The sequence below is a fragment of the Petaurus breviceps genome, unplaced genomic scaffold (genome assembly GCF_028583685.1).
Source record: "Petaurus breviceps papuanus isolate PSGF00001 unplaced genomic scaffold, PetGlider_PUasm1.0 558, whole genome shotgun sequence".
NCBI lineage: Eukaryota > Metazoa > Chordata > Mammalia > Diprotodontia > Petauridae > Petaurus > Petaurus breviceps.
The window spans coordinates 4,438,793-4,464,197 of NW_027186376.1; the positions used below are offsets into that span (position 1 = coordinate 4,438,793).

Genomic DNA, 25,405 nt, shown 5'->3' on the forward strand with positions numbered 1-25,405 from the left:
GCGGTCCCTAGAGCGGCGGCGGCGGCGGAGGGAGGGGGAGGGCTGCGTGCGCGCCCCCGCAGGACACGCCCCCCGCAGGGCACGCCGACGCCGTGGCGGGCGCGCGCGCGCACGCCGGGAGGGAGGGACCGGGGGAAGATGGCGGCGGGAGCCGCCAGAGCCTCATCCTCCGCTGGGGCCGGGGATCGCGGCCGGGGCCGGGGCCGCGGCCGAGGCCGGGGCCGGGGTCGAGGGGCCGGGCCCGGGCCGTGAGCGCAGCCGCCTCGCCCGTCCGCCCGCCGCCCGCCCGCCATGGCCCGGCTCGCCGACTACTTCGTGCTGGTGGCCTTCGGGCCCGGGCCGCGCGCCGGTGAGTGGGGGGCCGCGGGGCGGGGAGCCGCGGGGGCGGGGAGGGGCTGGGCGCGGCATTCAGTGCCCCGGCGCGGGCGGCACCCTGCGCCCCAAAACAGCCACCCTGCCCTCTCAGCTGCACGGGTCACCATGCACCCCCAAACCAGTGGTAGAGGTCACCCTGTGCCCCCCAAAAGCCGCCCTGCCCCTCTCAACTGCAGAGGTCACCCTGTACCCCAAAACAGCCACCCTGCCTCTCTCAGCTGCACTGGTCACTATGCACCCCCAAACCCGCGTCAGAGGTCACCCTGCACCCCAAAACAGCCACCCTGCCCCTCTCAGCTGCACGGGTCACCATGCACCCCCAAACCAGTGGTAAAGGTCACCTTGTGCCCCCAAACAGCTGCCCTGCTCCTCTCAGCTGCAGAGGTCACCATGCACCCCAAAACAGCCACCCTGCCCCTCTCAGCTGCACGGGTTATCATGTACCCAAACCAGTGGTAGAGGTAACCCGGTGCCCCAAAATAGCCACCCTGCTCCTCTCAGCTGCAGAGGTCACCATGCACCCCAAAACCAGTGGCAGAGGTCACCCTGTGCCCCCAAAACAGCCACCCTGCCCATAGATGTCACCCTCCACCCCAAAACCAGCTGCAGGGGTCACCATGCACCCCCAAAACAGCCACCCTGCCCCTCTCAGCTGCAGATATCACCCCGCACCCCCAAACCAGCTTCAGGGGTCACCACACACCCCCAAACCAACCGCCCTGCCCCTCTCAGATGCAGGGGTCACCCTGTACCCCTAAATCAGCTGCTTTGCTCCCTCAGCTACAGATGTCACCCTCTACCCGCAAACTAGTTGTACAGACCATTCTGTACCACTAAACCAGCTACAGAGGTCACTTTACACCCCAAATCAGCTGCCCTGCTCCTCAGTTGCAGATGTCACTCTGTACCCCCAAACCAGGTACTTTGCCCTTCTCAATTGTAGGCATTAACTTGCATCCACAAACCAGCTGCTTTACTCCCTCAGCTGCAGATGTCACAGTGTACCCCTAAACCAGATGTTCTGCCCCCTCAGCTACAGTAACACGTCTGTATCCCCAAACCAGATGTTTATGTCACCCTGCACCCCCAAGCCAGCTGTCCCATCACCTACAAGTGGCACCCCACCTGAACCCCCAAACCTCCACTCCCCTAGCTCTAGGTGTTATATTTGCCTCCCTGTCATCTGTAGATGTCACTCTGCACCCCCAGACCGGTGGCCAGAGATGTTGCCAGTGTGGTCAGTCGAGCACTCTGGTCCGTGCATGTGTGGTCAGGCACCACAAAACATTTCCTGGGGCAAAGGCTGGTGTCTGGAAAGGGCCTCTCTGCCAGTGTGATCTGTGCCCAGCCAGGCTGTGACCAAGGCAGCATTTGAACCCAGAGCCCTGTGTTCAGGCCCGGTGGGCCAGGGAGAGAAGAAGTGCCCATTCTGGAAGGGGGAGGGGTGGTGCACGCAGATAAACAAATACAAGATATGTTAACAAGTGTGTGGGGTAATTCCTGGGGGTGGGGGGCAGGCACTAGGGAGGCCTCTCCCAGATGGGAATTTGGGGAGAAGACTAAGTGCAGTTAGGCAGGATGAGTGGTGAGGGCCGCCTGCCCCCGGGGGCTTGGAGAAGCCAGATGGGCCCATGGCTGCTCTCGGTGCTGGGGCCGTGTGGCCTTGAGTCATGGCTTTTCCCCCTACCAGTGGGGTGACCTTGAGGGATGCCCCTAGTTTCCATCCCCACCTGTGGAACAGTGATGGTTGTGCTGTGCCCTGTTCGTTCCTGGAGGTGGTGTGAGGATCCGCGCAGGACAGGGCTGGGAATGTGGACGCTAGGCCTTGCAGACAGGAGGCACTTGGAACGTTCCCCGTTTGGCATTGATTGTAAGGGCTGTAAGAGGTCAGCGAAGGAAGACACGTGTGTGAGTTGGAGCATCCTGGGAAGTTTTCCCAGAGAAAGAGGGTTTTGATTTCAGCCTTGAAAAATGTATAGACTAGGGATACGTGAAAGAAATTGGAACTGGGGAAGAGGAGGCATTATCCACAACGGCAAGGAAAGCTGGGAGTGGTGTTGGCTGAGATGGGCTGGGGTCCTTGGACCACGGGTGTGCGGTGTTACACTGTGGGCTTTTCACTGCTTGTGGCATCAGGCCACACGTGAGACGCTGTGCCCCTGGCCGGGGAGACGCAGAGAGGAGATGCGGTTTGAATCTGGGCTGGATGGTGCCATCCCACCAGTGGCGGGCATGCAGCCAGCCAGGAGTGGGGGGAACTCCACATGGAGAGGGGCTGGTAGAGGCAGAGGTCTTCCCCCTCCTTCCTATGGGGAGCCTGCCCTTGGGACTGAACTCAGCCAAACGATTGCTGCCGGAGGGAACTCTCGCAGGAGGCTGGCATTGCCAGCATAGGAGAGGGACCAGTTTGGATGGCTGAGCTTCAGGAAACGCCTGCTGATGCCAGCTGCCAGACCCTTGTGCACCTTGGCTGGTGGGGGGCAGAGCTGCACAGAACCATCCACGCTCTGGGCTTAGATAGCAGACTCACCGAGTGAGTGCACCAAGTGCAGCCTTGGCCTTCATCCCTGGGGCTTAACCACTGAGCTGGCCAGCCTACCTGCATTGGTAGATAATAAAAGAAGATAAGGCCCAACCATCCGCCTCCCGAAAGCTCGCCATGTTTTTAGGAGGGCTACCCACTGATGTCTGAGGACACACACGGTCTGGGGCAGGGCGGCAGGAACAAGGACCAGTGTCTTGTCGCTGGACCCTCCCTCTGTGTACCCTCACCCTTCCCGTAGACTCCCCATTTCCTCTTGTGTGCATGGTACTTGTTTATATCTCCCCTGCTACTGGGTCCTGAGCTCCTTGGGGCAGAGGCCAGGCCTCTTCATGGGTTTGGATCCCTGGGCCCAAACCCTAGGGCCTGGCAGAGTGAGGGTTAGGGGTAGCCTAAACTAACTCGTCCTCTTGACTAGGCGGAAGCAGAGGCATTGGGTGGGCCTAGACCATTGCTTTGGCTTTCCACTGTGAGCAGGGGCTGGGGCTTGGGCCTAGGGGGTAGGTGGTGCTTTGCCCGCCCCCACATCCCCCACTTCTGTTTTTCCTGTATGGATAAGTATTGCATCCTGTGCTGTCCTGGCGTAACTCCCAGAGTGATTGAGTCCCTTTCTAGGGAGAGAGGCATCTTCTACCAGGAATTCCTTCCTGCTTTGAGGCTAGCACAGTTGGGGTCTTGCTGGGCTGGCCTCCCCGTCCCCAGCTGTAAGGGAAGCTCCCTTCCCCCCAAGGCCGAGGCATCCCTAGCTGCCCAGAGCTTGGCCTTGGTTTCAACCCTGCCCTTGGATGAGCTGGGCCACATTCCTAGGCCACATCTGTTGTCCCCACCCAAGCTTCCGCCCTCTCTCTGGAGCAGGTTGGGGCTGTTCTGGATACTTTGAGCAGCTCCCTTCCCTCCCCCACCCCATCAGGTCGGCTGTGGGCACACCGATTCAATTCTGTGGCAGGGATCTGGTGGAGCCCCTGAGCTGGGGGGGGGGGGAGGGCAGGGGAGGAAGAGGGGGGTTGGAGCAGCTGGAGAGAGAAGCCCTCGTGCTGAGCTCCCTCTTCTGCCCCGGCCCCCAGCCGGGGATGCGCCTGCAGGGGTAGCCGAGCCTGGCACTGCCTCTGGGGGCTTGCCAGCATCATGATGTAGTTGTTTGTATTTTCCTTGGCCTGGTGCTTCAGTACGGTGAACTGAGGGGAGAGGCAGTTGACTGGCTGAAGGTGGAGGCCAGAAAGGCCTGTCACTCAGCTGAATGGGGCTAGGACCCTGCTTAACCTGGCCCTGTTCTGGAGAGCCTTCCCAGGTGTGCCAGAGAGAGAGAGTGTGTGTGTGTGTGGGGGGGGGGGGTATGACTGTCTATCTGTGTATGAGTGTGTATGTGTGTGTGTGTTGTGTTGTATGTATTTGTGTGGGGTATGACTGTTTATCTGTGTATGAGTGTGTATGTCTTGTGTGTGTGTTTGTGTGGGGTATGACTATCTGTGTATGAGTGTGTATGTGTTGTATGTGTTTGTGTGTGTATATGTTGTGTGTGGGGGGGTGACTGTGTATGAGTGTGTGTGTTGTGTGTATATGTTGTGTGTGTGTGGGGAGGTGACCATGTCTGTCTGTGTATGAGTGTGTATGTGTTGTGGGGGGGGGGTGACTGTGTCCGTCTGTGTCCGCGTGTGTATGTGGCTGTGACAGGGCCTCCTCACGTCCGGATCCATGGGCTGGCTGGGAAGGGAAGGCACATTTCCCTACCTGGCTCTTGGAGGGTCCCCAGCAGGACGCCACCCTGGTGACTCATAGCAGTACTGGTTAGAGCAGTCCTCTCTCTGTCAGGGTGGCTGGAAGCTGCCCCACCCACTTACTGTCCACAGCAGGATGAAGTGACACCAGCCCGGACAGCCATCCACATGCCCCTGAGGGTGAGGGCAGGCAGCAGGCTGGATTCTCCCTTGTGTTTTGTTAAGGCCGGGGCCCTAGGCTGGGCATCTGGGCTGCCTGCTGGGCTCTGGGGAGGGGGAGTCAAATCCTGACCCCTGTTCTTCCTCATCAGGAAAATGAAGGTGTGACTAGTAATGGCCATGTCCCCTCCTGCAGTGTTGAGCTAGGGGATAGGGGAGTAGAGGTGTAGCCACAGAGGGCAATGGTTTGGGACCAAGACAGTATGTGTTGGGAGCAGGAATGACTGAGCCATTCTTAGACTCTCCGGGAGGCTGAGGGAGAGAAGTGACAGCCAGAGAGGGCAGGAAGCCAGACTGTCTTTCCGGTAGATAAAGCCTGAGCCCTGGGGTCTCCTCCCTTCTGGGCGTGTCTAGGGGTGGGCTGGGGCCAGGGCACCTGGCCCAGTTCTCTGGAGATGTCTGGGCTGAGGGGAAGGTAGGGCAGCATTAGTGGGAGCCTCCCATGGCCCCGTGAGGGAGCCCGTGGAGGGAAGGAGCTGTGCTGGGCCCTGCACAGACCACACTGATCCTGGATTGACAGGCTGCAGGGTGGAGAGGGAGTACTGGCTCACAGTCACTTCCACATTTATTAGCCGCCTGTTGTATGTAGAGCACTGTATGCTGTGCTTCCTCCGGAGGGTGTAGCAGCAGGCACCCCGGCGTCCCCAGGGTCACTTCCACCACAGGTTCTTGGATCTGCTTTGTTAAAGGAAAGCGACTCAAAATGGGTTAACAAGCTTACTTTAATCAGTCAAACATATATCGTTTACCTAGTTCAGGGGAAAGAGGTCAGCACCCCAAACTCCAGAATACACAGACAGAATTATCAAGACAGAAACAGATCAAGTAGACAGATTTCCAAACTGTCCAACCATTACATCCATACCAAATCAACATCTGGGTTTTTCAAAGCCAAGGGGGGGCTCTCAACAACGGCTTCCCAGAATCCGGGGGGGCTCTCAACAACGGCTTCCCAGAATCCAGATCAAATCACAGAACACTTCTCAAAGTGAGCCCCAAAACAAAGCTACACATCAGGGCTTATATAGCCTTCTCCTGGCTCAGAGAATGTAACAACCTTATTGACTCACTGTCCAATCAAGAAGTATCTACTGAAAAACAAGCCTCCCACCCCAGGCTCCCGGAGCACTTTAGCCTAGGGGCAGGGAAGATCTTTAAATTTACATTCCCATTACAGGGGAGTGACAGAGGGTGGCTGGGCCTTGAAGCAGGGGAGGCCCAGACCCCTAACTGCACTTCAGAATGAGTCCTGAGCACAGCAGCAAGGGCCCAGCAGAGTGCCAGGAGAGGCCGTGGGAGGGAGATGCTGTCTGCCTGCAGCTTTAAAGGATGGTCAGGAATTCATGGAGACGTGCAGATGAGAGGAGACCTGACTTGAAATTTCTCCTGCCGAGGTCCAGTGAGTGAAGGTTACAGGAAAACAGATTTAGGGCTCCACTGAGGAAGGGAGTCCATCCTTCCACAGGGCCTGGGCAACTTTTCTTTAACTCTCAGATGCTCAGCTTCTGAAGATTGGGCTGTGGTGGGTACAGCTAGTGGAGCTTGGGACAGGGAGGCGGCCTCTCTTGGGGGTCTGGGGTATCGGGACTGTTGTAGAAGTTGTCTGCCTCGATTTTGGCCAAGGGTTGGACATGTCTCTCATGGGATCCCTGTAGACGAGATCAGGTCATGCGTGCAGAACAGCAGTACGGTTAGGGGGACTCGAGCCAAGACTCCCAGCATTGTCACCAGTGATTGAAGTCAGCTTGGAAGAAAGAGGCCTGTAGAGGAGAATATGGGGGTCCAGCTTCGGTTCTGTTTGTTCCCCTTTAGTTCTTAGATGAAAGGCTAGAACACCCCCGTCAGGGGCCCGAGAACACCATGAGGTATCTCACACATTCACACACGTGCCGAATCGGGTAAGGTGAAGTATGAAGAGTCTGGAACTTGGGTTCAAGAAAATCTCCACTGCATGCACAAGATGGGGGAGCAGGGACTAGAAAGAAGTCTGCCTGCCAGCTAGCTGGAGGCTTGGATGGGCCTTGACAAGTCCAGTCGTTACAACCCTGCCACCCCGGAGTCAGCACAGGAGACAGGTTCCAGGGCATACTCCCGCTGGCCACTCCCATCTGAAGGGCTGTGTTTAGGCCAGGGCAGCAGGAGTGGCTGGAGAAGGGCATCCAGAATGACGGAAAGCTTGATGATCAGGCCACATGGAAGGGGAAGGAGCTTGGAGAAGAGAAGACTAGAAGTGGAGCTGGAGAGACGTGTGTGGGGATGTTTGAAAGGCTCTTGTGAGAAGAGGCTAGGCCTTCCAAGCAGAGTCTGGAGTACAGGGGAGAAGTTGTCCAAAGCATCGTCTGGCTCTTGGTGCCTGGAGTGGGCTGCCTTAGGGGGCAGGGCAGGAGCTTCTCATTGGAACAGATGTGTCGGTGGAGGTCATTTGGCCACTTGGTGGGAGATTGTTCAGACCCAAGAGGCCTCCGCATCCCTGCCTAGTTCAGAAATGTCCTGATTCTGCAGGATCAGAGGGTAGCCAGAGGTCCCCCCGGTGTCAGTCATTGGGATGTCTGGGCCTTTTGCTGTCTCCAGGACAGGAGAGGAGATTGGGCTGTGCTCTGACCGGCTAGCTAGGGCCGCCCTAGATGTACAGAGAGACCACCCCCAGCTCCCTCCCCTGCATGCCTGGCACAGGCCCCTGCTAGCCAGCTGCAGCGGTCTGCTCTGCATTCACTTTCCCCATGCTGTCTCTGAGGCTACCCTCGCCCAGGGCAGGGTGTGGAAAACCAGGAAGCAGCCACTGCTGCCTTTGACTAGCCTCTGGTGCCCGAGTCCCCAGAGTGCTGGGCAGGGAGGGCGAGGGCTTGGCTGGAGCACAGGCAGGGTGGGATCTGCCTGAGCTTTGGAGGCGGCTGCTGCAATCGGTGTTACCTCTGCCACCTCTGGGAGCCCCAAGGGGCCGGGCCCTCCCCCCGCCCCATGTAGGAGAACGGCAGACCTACTATGTGCCAGGCACCGAGCTGGGGACACAAGGACAAAGAGTGAAATGTGCCCCACTCACGAGGAATGTGGATTCCAGTGGGGGGAACAGCACTGACATGTGTAAGTATATCCAGGATAAATTTGGATAAATGGAGGAAGCGTTCAGGAGGCTCTCAGTGTGCCAAGGCCTGGGCCAAGTGCTGGGGATACAACAGGGAGGGAGATGGTCTCTGCCCTCCCACGCTGCTCAGGGACAGCACATGGGGAAGGCCTAGGTGCAGCTCCAGCGGATGCAAAGGTCCCCTGCGCCTTCAGGGGCAGCAGCAAAGCGGCCGGTCCGGCCTGGTCTTTATGCCATTTCCACTGATGGGATCCCATCCGCCAACGGACAGGGCCGAGGACTCTGGCGGCGGCACGCCCTCGTCTGGGTCCTTACTCCCTGTGGTTGCAGCCCCTGCGGGAGCAGGCCCCAGACCGCACCAACCAGGATGGGGGTGGAGGACACAGGCGGGCTCTTGGGTTCTGGGTCCTGGGCTGTCTCCATCAGAGTCTGAGGGGAGATGGTGGTGAAAGCATGGAGTGGTTTGAGCTGCTGGTGCTGCACCTGTCTCTCCCTCAAGGCCCTGATGCTTCAGCTTGGGGGGTGCCTGCCCTGCGGGCAGCAGCTGGAGGGGATGGCTGGCCCCTTCTCCATAGGAGCTGCCTCCCTGGATGAGAGCTGTGAGGACCAGGCTGGAAGTGGGACTTGGGGTGATGGGGTGCCCCTGTGCACCTGAGGTCAGGAAGGGCTTCTCCTAGCAGTGCTTGCCTGATCTGTGTCTTGAAGGAAGAGAAGACTTCTCTGAATAGGTCTTGAGGTGGGAGGGCACTCCTGGCCCAGTGGTCAGAGGTGTGTGCAATCAGGCTGCATCCCAGAATGTGGAGGAGGCTGGAGGGTTTTATGGGCTGCACTGAGGAGGCCGTGGAAAGCCATCCTGGTCTGTTTGGGCAGTAGGGGAGGGGAGAGACTTAGGGCTGGCCTGTGGCTGGGGCAGGGGGGTGCACCTGAGAGTGAAGGTAGAGGTGTGGGTGAGGGAGAGTCCCTCAGCTCCCACCCGTCCTATCTGTGGCTTGTTGGCACAGAGCCGTCTGAGGGAGGCAGGGATCAAGCTCTTAGCCCAGTATCTGGGATGTAGTAGGTATTTAATAAATGTTTGTTTTCCACCCAGCTCAGGTAGGGTACCGCCAAGGTTATGGACCTGGGAGGCTGGGGAGAATAGTGGTGCCTTTGGCAGAATTGGGGAGAAAGACAGTAAGTTTGAGGGGTCTTCTGGGCCATGAAGTTGGAGGGAGCGGATGAGCCATCATGCCCAAGGACTGAAGGTCAGGGCAGAGAACAGGGCTGGATGAGGAACCCCGAGAGGCATTGGCCAGAGGGGGCAGAGCCTAGGAAAATCCTCATGGGGAAGGTCCGAGTTGGGGGCATGATCAGACCACCTGGAGAAGAGGGGGGCCTGCAGTGCCTGGGCCATGCTCCTCTAGAAGGCCCTGAATGCCAGGTTACAGAATAACGTGACCTCAGGGTTAGAAGTGGGTTAGCCAAGCTCCTGCCTGAAAAGAATCCTTCTTTGGCCCAAGGGGGGGGGGTGCACCTTGTGCCTGAAGACTTCTGGGGAAAGGGGACCTGCTTCTCGAGCAGCTCACTGGGTTTGGACTTGGGAAGACCAGAGTTCCAGTGTAGGCTCAGACATGTCCTAGCCGGCTGGCGCCTCTGTCTGCTTTAGTTTCCTCATCTGGAAAATGGGGCTATTGGTAGTGCCCACCTCCAGATGTTGTAAGGATCTTGTGAGGTGCCCGAGGTATCATGGAAACCTCAGTTGAAAGGGTTTGTCCTTAGGGTGTTCTGGCTCCCATGGAGCACTGCTTTGGCTGTTTGGGCTTCCGAGGCCTAGCAGATCACGGCCTCTCCCACAGGTCAGTGCTTGGCCACGCCCCAGGCAGGACCATCCGCTGGACGTGACGCCTGCTTTGTCTGACTCTGGCCTCTCCTGGTGTGAGACCCTCGCCTTCCCTTACCAAAGCGCCACTCCCAGAGTTTGGCCCGAATTTTGCCACTAGCAGACCTGGACGGACGGTCCCTGAGCCCGTCGGTCACCTCATGGTGGCAGCCAGAGTGGACTTGGGGTGCCTGAGCTCTCGGGGCTGGGGGGGATTCCCTCAGGGGAGTAACAGGAGGCTGGCTCGTGTGAGGGCTGAGGCCTCTGGTCCTACACGGGAGGCAGTGGGGGCCTGAGGCTCAAGGTAAGTGGTCACCTTCCTTCACCCTTAGGAAGGTTCCCCCACACACACATTCCAGCCGAGCTCAGATTCCCAGAGGCGCCTTGGTGTTTCAGCTGCTGGTGGGAAGTTTGGGGGGGGGGGGGGCAGAGCGGGCACCTTGTCCAGTAGTTGCCCTTCCCATGGTCAAGGTGGAGAGTGGATAGAGCGCTAGGCCTGGAGGCCGGAAGACCTGAGTTCAAATCCAGCCTCAGATCTTATGAACTGTGTGACCTTGGGCAAGTCCCTGAACCCTGTTTGCCTTAATCCATTAGAGAAGGAAATAGCAAGCCCCTCTAGTATCTTTGCCAAGAAACCCCCCTGGACAGCACTGGCTTGCTCTGGTCCCTGGGGACACAACTGAATAACCTGGTGTGGGAGTCAGGACCTGTCATCCTCTGTGCCCCACCCCCCAGGGTTCTCTGCCTCTGTGGCGGCTCGTGGTGAGACCTAGGAGGAAGAGGGGAGCAGGAAGCTGAGGTTTCGTGAGCAGCCTCCCGAAGCCCTCACTGGCCTTATATAGTCAGACCTCTGGGCTCCCGCCCACAGCCCTTGGCACCGTGGCTCTGGGCCCCTCACCTTGGCAGCCCTGGCGACAGCCAGGCTTGACTGGTCATGAGCAGGACGCTTCCTCTAGGTGTCTGGAGCGCCAGGACATGCTGGCTCTGTGGCTCCACCCTCCCCAGAACCTGTTGTGCGCGGGGGTCCCTTGACTTCAGCCATGTGGAGGGGACTTCTGGCCTGGAAACCCTTTGTCACTTAGCAGTGCCCATCAGCAGCTGGTCTTCTGTAGCCTTGGAGTGGGCTAAGAGGCCTGGCCAGGGCCACATCGCCAGGATGGATCACAGGCAGGGCTTGAACCCAGGAGGCTTTATGTACATTCTTTCATGTGAGCCCTCCACAACCCTCGGTCAGTGCTGTTTTACCAGTGAGGAAACTGAGGCAGAATGGCCTAGGGTCACACAGCTAGTGAGTGTCAGAGGCTAGATTTGAATACAGGCTTTCCAGAGTCCAGATGCAATACTGTCTTCTAATGTTTCATCTCCCTTTTCGTGGTGGGCTTTTGGCACTGTTTTTAGCCTTCCACACTCCCTGAGGGCCGTTTTGGGAAAAGTTGGACAGGAACGGGCTATTCTGTTTTGCCAAGAGGAAGGGTGACTTCCCAGCAGATCCTGCTGATCCCATCCACTGGGGCTTTCTCCAACGATGGCCCACCCTGGGGCCATCTCTTGGTCCGCCTGCATTGTGGCCCATGCGCCTCCTCCATCCTTCAGACTGGGGAGAAGGAGGGGATTTCAGCTTGCTCAAGAGCATTTCCCAGAAGTGGAATCTCTCAGATACTCTCGTGGGGGCCTGTATTTCTCTGTTCTCTTTTTGGGGGGAGTGGAGGGAAGGAGAGCAGGAGTTGTGTCTGTTTGCTGCTGACTTCCAAACTTCCCCAGTTCTCATGGGAAGGGGTGCTGGGGTGGTGAGCACCTTTCGAGGCGGGGCTGGGCTTTGGGAGTGCTTGCCCGGCCTTAGACAGCCTTAGTCCCCAGGCCAGATTTCATGGCAGGGATCTTGAATGAGGGACCTCTGGGAGGTAACTCAGAAGGCCCGGGGAGGCCATTGGGTTGGGTTGGGGGGAAGGGAGTTAGTAAGGGCTGTGTTTTGAGCCTACTGGAGGAACCCTGGAGTAGAGGGACATGAGGGTAGTGTGCCTGGCTTCTGCTTGTGACTTCCCTTTCCCTGGGGACCTGCACTGCTTTCTTAGAGTGAGTTGGGGAGCAGCCCCTCACCCTGCCTTCCCCAAGGCCTAGGAAGCTGGCTTGGCTCTGCCTGCTGGCCCCCTGCAGTAAGGAAGGCAGGCAGAAATTGCAGGGGGAAGAATACCTGGGCTCTTGCCTGCTTCGTGGGGCTGGCGCTGCCCCCTCCCACCCTTTCTGCCCATCCTTGGACCCACTTGAGGGCCCTCACTGCCTACACGCTTCAGGTGAAAGATCCCGTCCTCTCAGCACCCAGTGAATGTACCAGTGTGGACAGTGGTGGGAGTGGAAGAGAGTGGTACAGGAGGCCCCCCCCCAGATGTACAGCTGGGCTGGGATAAAAGGCAACATGATATAATGGGGGTGGGGGGGGACCAAATGACTTCTGAGGCTGTCCAGCTTAAAATAGCTGCCCTGTAAGAAGCTGACCCAGAGGCTCTTGGGACTTACTCCATTTGAGGTCGCAGGGCTCTCCAAAGAGGAATGGTTGTGGCTGGGCCCAAGCTGGGTTCCCACTGACCCAGCCCCACAGCCTAGGGGGGCACTTGCCCGTCTGCTGCCTTGTGCAGGGTTTCCTCTGCCTGGCTGCCTGATACAAAGAAGGCAGTGTGTCTCCCCTGCAGCTTGGGGCCCCGAGGTTAGACACCCTCCTCCTAGCTCGGGAGGAGGGGCTTTTGAATGTTTGACCTAGGTGGGCATGGGGTGGTCTCAATTCTCTGTCCCAGTTACCTTCCTGATAGAAGAATGAGCTTGCTTCCTCTCAGACAGGCTGGCCTCTTTCTGCCCGCCACCCCCATCCCAGGCAAGCCCAGCTGATGCATGTGGACAGCTGGGGCTTCTGCAGCCTGGCAGAGCCATCGCTAACTTGGGGTAGCAGGCCCCGCTCTTCCCAGCCACTGGGGCAGTTCTGACCAGAGCAATGGGGGGGAATGCCACAGCTGTAACCCCTCTGAGGCCGGAGAATGATGTTCCCTCAGGAGAGGCCTGGGGCTTAGGCAGGCAGAGGCCTGCTGTTTGCCTTTCTCAAGGACAATCCCCTGATGCCCACATGGAACAGACACAGGCTTGGAAGCAGGGCTTTCCTCTGGCCTCTTTCTCCTTGTGTCCTTGGGTGGCCAGAGGGTGGGTGCCTTCCTCTCTCCTGTCTCCACACAGGACTATTTTGGGTGGAAATTGTGGGTTTGGGAGCTGCCTGGGCCCTGGGGAGGTGGAGTTGCTTGGGGTGGCGAGGGTGGGGCCCAGTGCCCGGGGTGGAGCTGTGGACTGAGCGGGGCGTGAATGGACACTCCTTTGGGTAGTGTGGCAGGAGGAGGCGCTCTCTGGCCCGCCTGCTCCCAGGCTCCCGTCTCCCCTTGGCTCTAGGACAGTTCAGACGGATGTGTCGGACATCTCAGCCTCACCATGTCCCCAGCCGAATTCACGGCCAAGCCTTCCCCCCCGCCCCAGTCCCAGTCGCCGGGCTCAGCCCCCACCCTCATGCGTGGGTCTACCTGCCTCAAAGCTCCCCCTGTTCCAGCCCACCCTCCAGCCGTGCTGCATCACACTCTTCCCTCCCCACCAGTGACCTTCTGTGGCTCCCTATGGCCTCCAGGATCAAATACCAGGTCTTTTTGGTGTTCATTCAAAGCCCTTTATGGCCAGCCTTCGGTCCGGTGACTCCAGCCTCATTGCTGCCTCCTCCCCCCAGACTCACTATCTGTGTGAACCTGGGCAAGTCACTTAACCTCAGCCTTCCTCGGTTGACTCATCTGGAAAATGGGGATAACAGTGCCTCCCTCCAAGAGCTCACAGTTGTAAAGTTCTTAGGCCTGGCATGTAACAGGCTCCACCTAGATGCCGGCCGTTCTCTCTTCCCGGTGTCCGAAGCTTGTGTGTCTGTCCTTGTTTCTTCCATCAGGAGCTCCTCTAGGGCAGGGGCTTCTGCCTTTCTGTGTAGCCTCAGCGCTGAGCACGGCCCAGCACACAGCAGGTGTGCGAGGAGGAAGTGCTTGGTGACGTGGCGGGCCAGGCTGGGCTGGGCTGCTCCTCCCAGATGCCCAGTGATCTCCTGCCTGCTTTCCAGTTTCTGATGCCCCAGGTTCTTCCCTCAGTGCCCTCGAGTGCAGTCCCACCTCCCCCTTGTGCACACACACCAGCATCTTGTAGCAGAGCGGGCAGGGCAGAGGACACTTTGGAAGGGTCTGTGCCTCTGAGTGCTGGCCTCTTGTGCCCACAGGGAGTGAGGAAGGCCACGGGCAGATCCTCCAGCGTTTCCCAGAGAAGGATTGGGAGGATAACCCGTTTCCCCAAGGCATCGAGCTGGTGAGCTGGGGGAACATCTGGGGCCCACGTCCAGTGTGGCCTCACCAGGGGTGCTGGGCTCCTGCCTCCCCTTTCCTTGCCAGCTCTGGGAAGGAAGGACACATGGCATGTCTGGGAGGGCCCAGGCCTGAATCTCTGGTTAGGCCTGGGATCATCAGATCCAGGGAGCGGGTTCAGGGCCTGTGCAGGCTTGCTGGTCTGGAGGGTGGCTAGGCTTGGGACAGGCTCCTCATTGGCAGGAAGCCCCTCGTTAGGGCCATGCTGGAAACTGCCCTCTTAGCGCAGCCCTGCTGTGCTCCATGTCTCCATGAGTCCTCAGAGAGGTGAGAGAGTGAGGTTGCTGCACCCCCATTCTTAAGAGGAGGAAACTGAGACTCCAAGATGCAAGTCAGTGATGGCTGGTGCTCCAGCCTGGGCTTCCCATGCCCCTGTGCTGGAAGTGGATAGTGAGGTGACGGGCACTCCTGGGCCAGGGTGCCCAGATGTCTCCTGATACCTCCCTTCTTTCCAGTTCTGCCAGCCGAGTGGGTGGCAGCTGTGCCCTGAGCGAAACCCACCGACCTTCTTCATTGCTGTTCTCACTGACATCAACTCTGAGCGGCATTACTGTGCCTGCCTGACCTTCTGGGAGCCTGTGGAGCCCTCCCAGGTCAGGCCGGAGGTGGGCACAGGATGTGGGAGGGTAGAGAGGAAGGACTTACCTGGGGCCGTCCTCACTCCCCCGCCTCTGCCCCCAGGCACCAGCATGCCGTGGAGAGGAAGAGGAGGAGGCTGGAGAGAGGCCTTCCCCATCTGCCCTGGTCCCCCCCACCCAGCTGTTTGCCCCAAAGACCCTGGTGCTGGTGTCCCGGCTGGACCATGCTGAGGTGTTCCGGGTGAGGAGGGGGTGCATCAGGCGGGCCTGGCCACCACATGTCTTAGATTCCTGCTCCCCTAACCATGGCTTCCGGCTCCTCATTTTCTGCAGAACAGCCTTGGTCTCATCTATACGATCCATGTGGAGGGGCTGAGCGTGTCCCTGGAGAATGTCATCGGCAACCTCCTGACTTGTACCATTCCGATCACCGGGGGCTCCCAGGTGGGCCCGGCCTCGGGGAGGTTTGGGGGAGAGGCTCCCCTGGCCCCTCCTCTGCCAAAGGCCCGAGGGGCTGCCGTGCCCGTTGCTCCCTCCCCTTGCCATCCTCTGACTCCCTGGGTCTGTCTCTGTCCCTTTTGCTTTCAGGCCTATCTGTGTTCTCTCATTCTCTGGCACCTGTGTGTCTGTCCTCCCAGTTCCTGCCTGTCTGCCTGTCCTCTCAGTTCCTGGGCACCTCTGTCTGCCCTTCCGTTTGGGGTGGCTCTTTCCTTGCCCCCTTATCTGATTGGTCGTGTGTCTCTAACTGTGTCTCTCTGTCTGTCCTGCGCAGCCGGACTCTATGGAGGAAGGAGCGGTATGCACCACTAATCCCCCCCCCCCAGGGCCCCTGTACCTGTCTGTGTCCCCGAGGCAGCCTGGGGGGGGTGGTTCCAGTCCCTCTCTCCAGGCTTGGTCCTTTGGTAGCCATGGGGCATCAGCTCCAGGGAGAGAACCTGCAGCTGGGAGGGGACAGAGAAGCGTGAGGCTCCTGTGGGGCCTCGGGGGCTAAGGCCAAACCCATCCTTGTCTGCAGAGGACCATCTCCCTGGGCGCTGGTGACCGGCAGGTGATCCAGACGCCCCTCACAGACTCCCTGCCCGTCAGCTGCTGTAGCGTGGCCCTGCTCTTTCGACAGCTGGGTGAGGCCGGAAGCCTGGGGGGCAGAGCCAGGAGGATGCGGGTTAGGGGAGAGGCCTGCAGGGGCCAGGCTGGGCCTCTGCCTGAGCCTCCCCTCTGCCCCTAGGTATCACCAATGTGCTGGCCTTGTTCTGTGCTGCTCTCACGGAGCACAAGATCCTGTTCCTGTCCCGGAGTTACCAGCGGCTCACTGACGCATGCCGGGGCCTGCTCGCTCTGCTTTTCCCCCTCAGATACAGGTATGAGGCCCCGGGCCTCCCCTGGCCCTGCCTGCAGCCTCCTGGTCACCGCGTATCCCGGGGGGGGGGGGCCCCCTTCCCCCCCCCCCCCCTCCAGGATCACTTCTGATGCCCCCCAACTGTTACAGCTTCACCTACGTGCCCATCCTGCCCGCGCAGCTCCTCGAGGTTCTCAGCACTCCCACACCTTTTATCATTGGCGTCAACTCCCTATTCCAGTCAGCGACTCAGGAGCTGGTAAGGAGATTCAGAGAAGGGTGGCCTCCTGCCCCCGTCCCTGGCCTTTCCCTCACCGTGCGGTGGGCAGAGCACCACCTCTGGTCTCAGACACTCTGTGTGACCCTGGCCGAGTCATTTTACTTCTGTCTGCCTTAGTTTCCCCATTTCCAGAATGGGAGTCAGAATAGCCCCAGCCCCCAGGGGCTTGTGAGGGTCGTGAGATTCTGATGCCCTCAGTGCCATGCCTGGCTCGTGTCAGCCGCCATCATTGGCTGTGGCCATCCCTAAGCATTTGGCCCTGTCCCTTCCCTTGGGGGTTATCTGCCCTCAGGGCTCCCTTTGCGGGGTGCCGTGAGGCAGAGCCCATGTCCTTCCTTCTCACAGCTTGATGTGATCGTTGCTGACTTGGATGGGGGGACAGTCACCGTCCCTGAATGTGTCCACATTCCTCCCCTCCCTGAGCCCCTGCACAGCCAGACTCACAGTGCCCTCTGCATGGTGAGTGAGGCGTGGGCCCCAGTGTGGGGGCTGGGAGGTGAGCCCTGGGCCTATGGGACTCTCTGGGCATCTGTTCCCCCAGCTGGTGAGCTCCAAATGCCCAGAGGCCTGGGGGCATCCCAGAACCCAGGACTTGGAGGAGTCACAGTGCCCCCTGCACCATGGAGGCGCCCATCCCTAGTCTGTCTGTCTCTGCAGGTCCTAGACCCTGAGCTAGAGCTCGCCGACCTGGCCTTTCCTCCCCCAGCCACCTCTGCCTCCTCCTTAAAAATGCAGGTATTTGGGGTGGAGGGAGCCGGGCTGACTGAGTGCTGAGGTTGGGCTGCCAGGCCCCCAGGGTCCAGCTTCCAGACACTCAGGCCCTGCTTCCCTAGGACAAGGAGCTGCGGGCAGTGTTCCTGCGTCTCTTCGCCCAGCTGCTTCAAGGCTATCGCTGGTGCCTGCATATTGTGCGCATACATCCCGAGCCCGTAATCCGCTTTCACAAGGTGAGAGCCCCACACCCCGCAGTCCAGGGACCCCTGGGGCCCTGGGCCGGGGCCCTGACCCTGCCTCCTTGTCCTGCAGGCTGCGTTCCTGGGCCAGCGGGGCCTGGTAGAGGATGACTTCCTGCTGAAGGTGCTGGAGGGCATGGCCTTTGCGGGCTTCGTGTCGGAGCGGGGTGTCCCTTATCGGACCACGGACCTGTTCGATGAGGTACGGACCGCTCCGGGGGGTTGGGGGGCCCTCCCTTTGCCGGGCCCCCCTTATTCCCTGCTCTCCTCAGCTGGTGGCCAACGAGGTGAAGCGCATGCGGGCCGATGAGAACCAGCCACACCGTGTCCTGCGCCATGTGAAGGAGCTCGCGGAGCAGCTGTACAAGAATGTAGGGGGCTGTGGAGGCGGGAGGGGGACAGGGGCCAGCCTGGCCTCAGGCTGCCGACCCCACCTGGTGACCCTTGCCCCCGTGCCCCTCCAGGAGAACCCGTACCCCGCGGTGACGATGCACAAGGTGCAGAGGCCAGGGGAGGGCAGCCACCGGCGGGTGCCGCCACGCCCCTTCCCACGCCTGGATGAGGGCACCGTCCAGTGGATTATTGACCAGGCCACCGCCAAACTGCAGGGCGCGCCCCCTGCCGTGCGGGCCGAGAAGAAGGCCACCGTGCCCTCAGGGCCCCCCATGGGTGAGCCCCTGTGCTGGGCTCTGGGGCAGGGAGTGGGGGGGGACAAGGCTGGGCAGGCAGACGCCACTGATAGCACTTGCTCCCCAGCTGCCATCGTTGAGCGCAATGGCGCGGTCCACGCCAACAGCGCGCGGCGGCTTGAAGTTGTCCGAAACTGCATCTCATACGTGTTTGAGGGGAAGATGTTGGAGGCCAAGAAGGTGAGGGGGTGACCGGGGCGGTAGGGAGGGGCTGGGGGTGCCAGGTGGCCCGTGGCTGGGCCTCACTGCCCTATGCCTTCAGCTGCTGCCCGCCGTGCTCCGGGCTTTGAAGGGCCGGGCCGCCCGCCGCTGCCTCACGCGGGAGCTGCACCTGCACGTGCAGCAGAACCGTGCCGTCCTGGATCACCAGCAGTTTGACTTTGTGGTGCGCATGATGAACTGCTGCCTTCAGGTAAGGGGCACGGCCTGTGGGCGGGACCAGTGGGGGCATTAACTCCATACTGGGAATGACCACCGCCTGTCTGCTCCCCCAGGATTGCACCGCGCTGGATGAGCATGGCATCGCCGCAGCCCTGCTGCCCTTGGTCACCGCCTTCTGTCGGGTAAGGGCTGGCCGCTGTGGCCACCTGTGTCCTTCCCTCCCCTCTCCCAGGCCTGGGGACCCCATGCCCCGACCCCTCCCCAGTCACTCCCATAAGCCTTCGGTGGGAAGAAGGGCTGAGAGACAGATGGTGTTGGCAGTGAGAGCTCCCCACAGTGTCCCGGGGACTGGCCCAGAGGCCTCCGAGCTCTCTTCTGACTTGGGGGGCCTGTCCTCTGTGCTGACCTCCCTCTGCCCCTCCCACTTGGGAGACTTCTTGTGGTGACCGGGCCTGGTCTTTCCAGAAACTGAGCCCTGGGGTGACGCAGTTTGCGTATAGCTGCGTCCAGGAGCACGTGGTGTGGAGCACGCCACAGTTCTGGGAGGCCATGTTCTACGGAGACGTGCAGACACACATCCGCGCCCTCTACCTGGAGCCTGCTGAAGAGGAGGATGGCCCTGTAATGAAGGTGGGGACAAGAGAGGCGCAGCCCTGCCGTTGAGTGTGCGTGTGAGCGGGGAGAAGCCCCCAGGAGCCCCGAGTGTGTGTGGGAGGGGGGAGACATGGCCTGCCAGCCCCCAGGAACTCCGAGTGTATGTATGAGGGGGGAGATGTGGCCTGCCGGCCTGTGGGAGCCCTGAATGTGCATGGGGGGAGTGAGAAACCCCTGGGAGCCCTGACTGAATGTGTGTGGGGAGAAGCCCATGGGAGTCCTGAGTGTGTGTGTGAGGGGGGAGAAGCCCACGGGAGCCTCAAGTGTGTGTGTGTGTGAGGGGGGAGAAGCCCCCGGGAGCCCTGAGTGTGTGTGTGTGTGTGAGGGGGGAGAAGCCCACAGGAGCCCTGAGTGTGTGTATGAGGGGAGAGACGTGGCCTGCCAGCCCCTGAGACCCCCGACTGAATGTGTGTGGGGGGGAGAAGCTGCCGGGAACCCTGAGACCCTCTTCTGGAGCTCCTGTCTGAGGGCTCACACTCGCTGGCAGGGAGAGGTAGGCCTCGCCGAGGCCGGCGCCCCAGGGAAGGAGGACAAGGAGGAGGAAGAGGAGGAGGAGGAGAGGTCGGCCCTGGATGTGGCCTCGGAGCAGCGGCGCTTGTGGCCCACGCTGGGCCGGGAGAAGCAGCAAGAGCTGGTGCAGAAGGAGGAGAGCACCGTGTTCAGCCAGGCCATCCACTACGCCAACCGCATGAGCTATCTTCTGCTGCCCCTGGACAGCAGCAAGAGCCGCCTGCTGCGTGAGCGGGCTGGCCTGGGCGACCTGGAGAGCGTCAGCAACAGCCTGGTCACCAACAGGTGCGTGGGCGGGCGGGCGGGCACGGGCAGGGCCGGGGGCAGGGAGGGCCGGGGAGACCGCCATGCCCACCCCCTCCTCCGGGCGCAGCATGGCGGGCAGCATGGCCGAGAGCTACGACACAGAGAGTGGCTTCGAGGATGCCGAGACCTCGGACGTGGCGGGGGCCGTGGTGCGCTTCATCAACCGCTTCGTGGACAAGGTGTGCACTGAGAGCGGCGTCACCAGCGAGCACCTCAAGGGGCTGCACGTTATGGTGCCAGGTAGGGCGCGGCTGGCACGGCGGGTGGGAGGGAGGGCGTCCCTGCCCCGCTGAGGAGCTAAGAGAGCCTCCCCTCCAGACATCGTCCAGATGCACATCGAGACCCTGGAAGCCGTGCACCGGGAGAGCAAGAGGCTGCCTCCGATCCAGAAGGTGAGTCCCGGGCGGGGCCGGCAGGGCCTGGTGCCGGGCCTTCGTCTGATCCCCGCCCTGCCTCTCCGTCCCTCAGCCCAAGCTGCTGCGGCCCAGCCTGCTTCCGGGAGAGGAGTGTGTGCTGGACGGCCTCCGCGTCTACCTTCTGCCCGACGGCCGGGAGGAGGGCTCCGGGGGCAGCGTGGGAGGGCCAGCCCTCCTGCCCGCCGAGGGCGCCGTCTTCCTCACCACCTACCGGGTCATCTTCACCGGGATGCCGACAGACCCCCTGGGTGAGACCCCGCCCGGCACCCTGCTGTCCCTCCCCCTCCAGCCCCTCCTCCAGGACCCCTTGTGACTCTCTGCGTCCCCCCAGTGGGGGAACAGGTCGTCGTGCGGTCCTTCCCAGTGGCCTCGCTCACCAAGGAGAAGAGGATCAGTGCCCAGGCTCCCACGGACCAGTTCCTGCAAGATGGGCTGCAGCTGCGTTCCTGTACATTCCAGGTCTGAACCATGCCCACAGGCGGAGGGGGGGCCGGAGCCCGGGCCCCTGGGGACCCTGACCTGCTCCCTTGCTGCCTCTTCTGCTGCCCTCTGTGCACATGTCCCCTGCCACTTCCCCAGACAGGCCCTCTGCCCCAGCCTCTTTTCTCTGCCCAGGTCGGTGGGCATGAGCACTGTCTCCTTCCACGACTCGCCTCCTTGTCTCAGTTTCTGGTGGTTCTAGAAGCTCCAGAGGCCACTTGGCCCATCCCCCACCCCCAGTAGGAGTCCCCACAGATGTCCCTGCAAAGCGGCCTCGGGACGTCTGAGTCACAGCCTTGGCGGCAGACCTCTTGGTCAGCACCCGAGCAGGGGCCTCCCTCTGGCCTGTGGGGCTGCAGCTCCCATGCTTGTCCCTTCTTCCAAGCAAGAATGAGGCCCCAGGGAGGGCAAGATTCCAGTTGTGATCTTACTGGGCTCAGAAAAGAGTGGGCAGGGGGCACCCCGGCCCATCCGGGGTTTGGGCAGCGCTCAGCACAGGGCCAGTATACAGCAGGTGTTCCATAAATGCTTATCGGCCAGGCGGCCGGAGGAGACGAAGGCCACACCGGCATCTAGACCCAAGTGGACATTGGTCCTACTGGGTTCTCTCTGCTTTGTTTCGGACCTGCCCCGATCCGTTGTGCCCTTTACGACCAAGCTTCAGTGTTTTGCCCTGGCCACATTTTGGGTGTTGGCACTGGCACACAGTGTGGTGTGTGCTAGTGATAGGAAAGCCAAAGTGAGATGGTCTACTCTGCCCCCCAAAAAGAGCCTGAAATCTGTTAGGAGAGAAACCCTGTATGTGGGGCCAGTACGCAGCAGGCAGAGGGGCGTTGGGGGGAGCAGGAAGGGCGTGCTGGGAGGAAGGAGAAGAGGAGGAGGCGGCGGCACATTCTGGGGGGGCACAAGGGCCCTGAGCCGAGACATGGCGAGTCTGACTGACGCTTAAAGAGTGGGAAGGGGAGCGATGTGGAATGAAGTCTCATTGTACACTGAGTTGGGCTTTAAACACAAAAAGGAATTTATCATCTGTAGCTATAGGGAGACACTGTAGTTTCTTGGGTGAGGGAGTAACACGGATTGGCATTGGTTGGTCAGTTCAGTGAAGGATGTACTGCAGGGGGAAAGACCAGTTGGGAGGCCATTGCAGCAGTCAGGGCAGGTGAGAAGAGGTGAGGCCCTGAACCAAGATGGCTGCCATGGGAGTCATCCAGAGAAGGGGTTGGATGTGGTGATGGATCAGATCTGCGAGATGTCGGCCCTCGGGGAGGAGAGGATGAGGCTGAGGGTTCTTTGGTGGGGTCCTCTGAACTGGAGGAGAGTCGGGGGCAGAATCCTTAGTTCTGTTCTGAACATGCTGAATGTGAGTCAGCTCTGGGACCTGTTACGGAAGGGAATGGGGAAAGACTGGGGCCATGTATGCAGATGGGTGAGTCATCAGTCGGCACCCGGGAGAGGACGGAGGAGGAGGAGGAGTGGCCTCCATCGGTCCCTGTGAGCCACTGTGTGCTGGGGAGGGAGGGGCAGTGCCAGGCTGCCAGATGACAGGAGGGCAGGTGGAGGCAGATGATAGACGATGCCAAGGACGTGTGAGGAACAGTCTGTGTTCTTGGTTGGTTTAAAATGCTTTTACTGCTGTCTCCTGTTTTCGGCATTATCTGCATTTCCAAATCAGAGGAAAGGAAAGGCGAGCCCCTCACCCCCAGCCTGCTGCTCCTTGAGAGAGGTGGTCACTCAGGGGCAGCTGGTTCTGCACTTGTACCCCGGCACCCACCGTGCTTACACTTCCTTATCCTGTTGGGGCCTCAGATGACCGGCAGAGCTTTCCCTGGGCTCCCTGTCTGGTTTCAGGGTTTCTTGGTTCTGCTTCCCCAGTTCCTCACTGTCACTTTTGTTTTTCTTTGGTTACCTCAGCAAGAGATCCCTCAGAGCCTTCCTTCTAGTCAGGGAAAGGCGTTTTGGATTGGGGGTTTGAGAAGGGCGCTGCCATGTCCGCACTGGCTGGGCTTTGCCTGGTCGGGCCCAGGATTTCTGGCCCCGGCCTCTGACTCCCTGGAGTGTCCTCCTCCCCCAGCTGTTGAAGATGGCATTTGATGAGGAAGTGGGCTCAGAGAGCGCTGAGGTCTTCCGAAAACACCTGCACAAGCTGCGCTACCCAGCAGACATCAGGGGGACATTTGCCTTCACTGCCGGCTCCTCCGTTCATACGGCCAGCCGGCAGCCCCGCACAACCAAGGAGAAGAGCCCCTCCCTGAGGTACCACTCCGTCCCTCGCCTTCAGCCCCACCCCGAGCCTTGGCCCGCAGCACCCTGGTCTGTGTCTCCCCCACACCCCCTGACACCTGAGGCCACCTGCTCCTTCTCCTCCACCTAGGACCCTGTCACGGAATCTAGTGAAGAATGCCAAGAAGACGATTGGCCGCCAATATGTTACTCGGAAAAAGTACAACCCCCCAAGCTGGGAGCAGCGGGGTCAGCCTGTGCCCCCTGAGGACCAGGATGATGAGATCTCAGGTCCGGGAGGAGGAAGGGAAGGAGACTCGGGGCCCTTGGGCTTGCAGGAGAGGGGATGGGCTGCCCTGGGATTGGAAGCAGAGGGCCCAGCTGGGTGGGAGGCTGGCTCCCATTCTGGCTCCCAGGCATGTCACCGCATTCTGTAGGCCAGTGACCTTCCCAAGGTCTGTGACCCTGCTCTACTCCACAGTGTCTGAGGAACCAGAGCCCAGCACATTGACGCCTGCCTCGGCGCTGAAGCCCTCAGATAGACTGACCATGAACAGCCTCGTGGAACGGGCCTGCTGCCGAGACTACCAGCGCCTGGGCCTGGGCACCCTGAGCAGCAGCCTGAGCCGCGCCAAGTCCGAGCCCTTCAGGGTCACGCCCGTCAATCGCATGTATGCCATCTGCCGCAGGTGAGCTCACCTTCCAGGTGCCAGGGGCAGCCTCCATCATGTGAAGGGTGGAGGTCCTGGCACAGAGGAGTTCCAGGGGCCATCGGGGCCACCCTCCTCCTCAGACGTAGGAAGAATGAAGGCGTAGTGCCAGGATCATACAGGGAGGAAGCCACAGAACCAGCTCCCCTGACTCCAGATAGAGCCACCTTCTCTCTAGGGATTGTCAGGTGGTCTCGGGTTTGAACCAGGCGGATCACGGGTTGGGCTGAGGAGACAGTCTTGTAAGTTCACAAAGGCAAAGTGGTCAGAATTTGGCCAACTAATCGGCCATGGTAGAGGCAGGAAGAGATCTGTCAGTGGACATGAGACTGGTGGGAGGGGCAGGTTTAGGGAGCCTGGAGCTCAGGGCAAAAGTTAGGGGTAGAGAGAGACCACAAAGAGGCATTGGCCTAAAGATGAGTCCAGAATTCATGGGACAAGATCCCCCAAAGAGAGAAGCAGCCCAGGGCAGAGCCTGGGGGCAGCAGGGGGAGGAAGAGACAGAAACGAACAGAGGGATGAGTGGTCGGTCAGAGAGGGAAGTGTCGGGCCTCCGCTGTTCAGTGGGTGATGGCTGGACAGAAGGTGAATCAGTAGAGAGCTTGGGGGTCTGTGGCCCAGGAGGGAGAGGCCCAGAGAAAGCTCGGCAGTTTGGAAGCAGAGCTGGCCAAGATTTGGCTTGGAGAGTGGATGCACTGGGGACCAGCTCTTGGGGTGCTAACGAGGGAGTGGGGGCAGGGGGAAGCAAACAACTGTCAGGGGAGGGATGGAGCTGGAGGAAGCTGCTGGGGCTGGTGTGTTCCAGAGAGTCAGGAGGAGAGGAGGTCTGGGGGGCCCAGCTGTATCTTCTCTGCTCACGAGCCCCGTGGCTCCCTGGGCCCTGAATGTGACCTGGAGACTGCCACAGCCTGGCTTCTGCTCTTCCTTTTGTGTCTCATGGAGACCATGCAGAAAGAGTTCAAGAACCAGTCGCTGTCCTGTTGAGCATCGGGCAGATGCACGGGTGCAATGCCACTTTCTGTAGCCAAAGCAGAGTGTCAGGAGGTTGGTTTATCTCCTGGCAGAGATAGAGCTGTAGGGCAGGTGCTGCTGGCTTTATCCCATACCTAGCTGGTCTCTGCCTTGGCAAAGCTTTCCATGCCCCATAATTTGGAGGTAAGGGGTGTCGGGCATGACATCAACCCCAGTTTGTGTAGGCCTGTGTCCTGTCCGGTGATGGCAGCCGTGCCTTGCTCTGAGGCTGGGGCTTTGGGGTCTCAGGGCTTATGGTGCCACAGTGGAAAGGGAGTGAGGCCTTCAAGGCACCTTCTGGCTGCAGGATCTTTCACCACCATCTGCCTCAGTTCTTTCAACTCGGCATCATAATACCATCATAATATCCCCCAAAGATAACATTTATAAAGCAATTAGCACAAAAGTTCTTTTTTTTTAATTATTAGTATTATTTTACTTTTTTTCAGTTACATGTCAAGACAATTTTTAGCATTCATCTTTACAAGATTTTGAGTTCCAGTTTTTCTCCCTCACTCCCCTCTCCTCTTCCTGAATTGGTAGGCAATTTGATATAGGTGCTATTATGTTAAACCTATTTCCATTTTAGTCACAGTTGTGACAGAAGAAGCAAATCTAAAGGGGAAAAAACACAAGAGAATAAGTGAAAAAATGTGCCGTGATCGGCGT

The 25,405-nt window shown here is 59.9% G+C and overlaps 1 protein-coding gene across 5 annotated transcripts in view; it reads left to right on the forward strand.

Annotated features, from left to right (window-relative positions):
* Positions 1-224: 224 nt before the first annotated feature.
* SBF1 (SET binding factor 1) overlaps positions 225-25,405 on the forward strand; it is a 41,221-nt gene continuing 16,040 nt past the window's right edge. For 2 of the 5 annotated variants that reach the window (XM_069102929.1, XM_069102933.1), the window contains exons 1-26: positions 225-349; positions 14,068-14,153; positions 14,665-14,814; positions 14,891-15,028; positions 15,121-15,231; positions 15,803-15,908; positions 16,013-16,145; positions 16,274-16,382; positions 16,749-16,862; positions 17,061-17,138; positions 17,237-17,350; positions 17,430-17,558; positions 17,629-17,727; positions 17,821-18,025; positions 18,113-18,225; positions 18,308-18,457; positions 18,540-18,608; positions 18,892-19,056; positions 19,568-19,875; positions 19,964-20,136; positions 20,215-20,288; positions 20,365-20,560; positions 20,644-20,771; positions 22,867-23,048; positions 23,167-23,306; positions 23,497-23,704. In XM_069102929.1, the coding sequence (XP_068959030.1) occupies positions 292-349; positions 14,068-14,153; positions 14,665-14,814; positions 14,891-15,028; positions 15,121-15,231; positions 15,803-15,908; positions 16,013-16,145; positions 16,274-16,382; positions 16,749-16,862; positions 17,061-17,138; positions 17,237-17,350; positions 17,430-17,558; positions 17,629-17,727; positions 17,821-18,025; positions 18,113-18,225; positions 18,308-18,457; positions 18,540-18,608; positions 18,892-19,056; positions 19,568-19,875; positions 19,964-20,136; positions 20,215-20,288; positions 20,365-20,560; positions 20,644-20,771; positions 22,867-23,048; positions 23,167-23,306; positions 23,497-23,704 (3,536 nt within the window). In that variant the 5' untranslated portion in view covers positions 225-291. The remainder of the gene's footprint in view (positions 350-14,067; positions 14,154-14,664; positions 14,815-14,890; positions 15,029-15,120; positions 15,232-15,802; positions 15,909-16,012; positions 16,146-16,273; positions 16,383-16,748; positions 16,863-17,060; positions 17,139-17,236; positions 17,351-17,429; positions 17,559-17,628; positions 17,728-17,820; positions 18,026-18,112; positions 18,226-18,307; positions 18,458-18,539; positions 18,609-18,891; positions 19,057-19,567; positions 19,876-19,963; positions 20,137-20,214; positions 20,289-20,364; positions 20,561-20,643; positions 20,772-22,866; positions 23,049-23,166; positions 23,307-23,496; positions 23,705-25,405) is intronic. The other 3 variants (XM_069102931.1, XM_069102934.1, XM_069102930.1) reach the window with 2 other exon arrangements.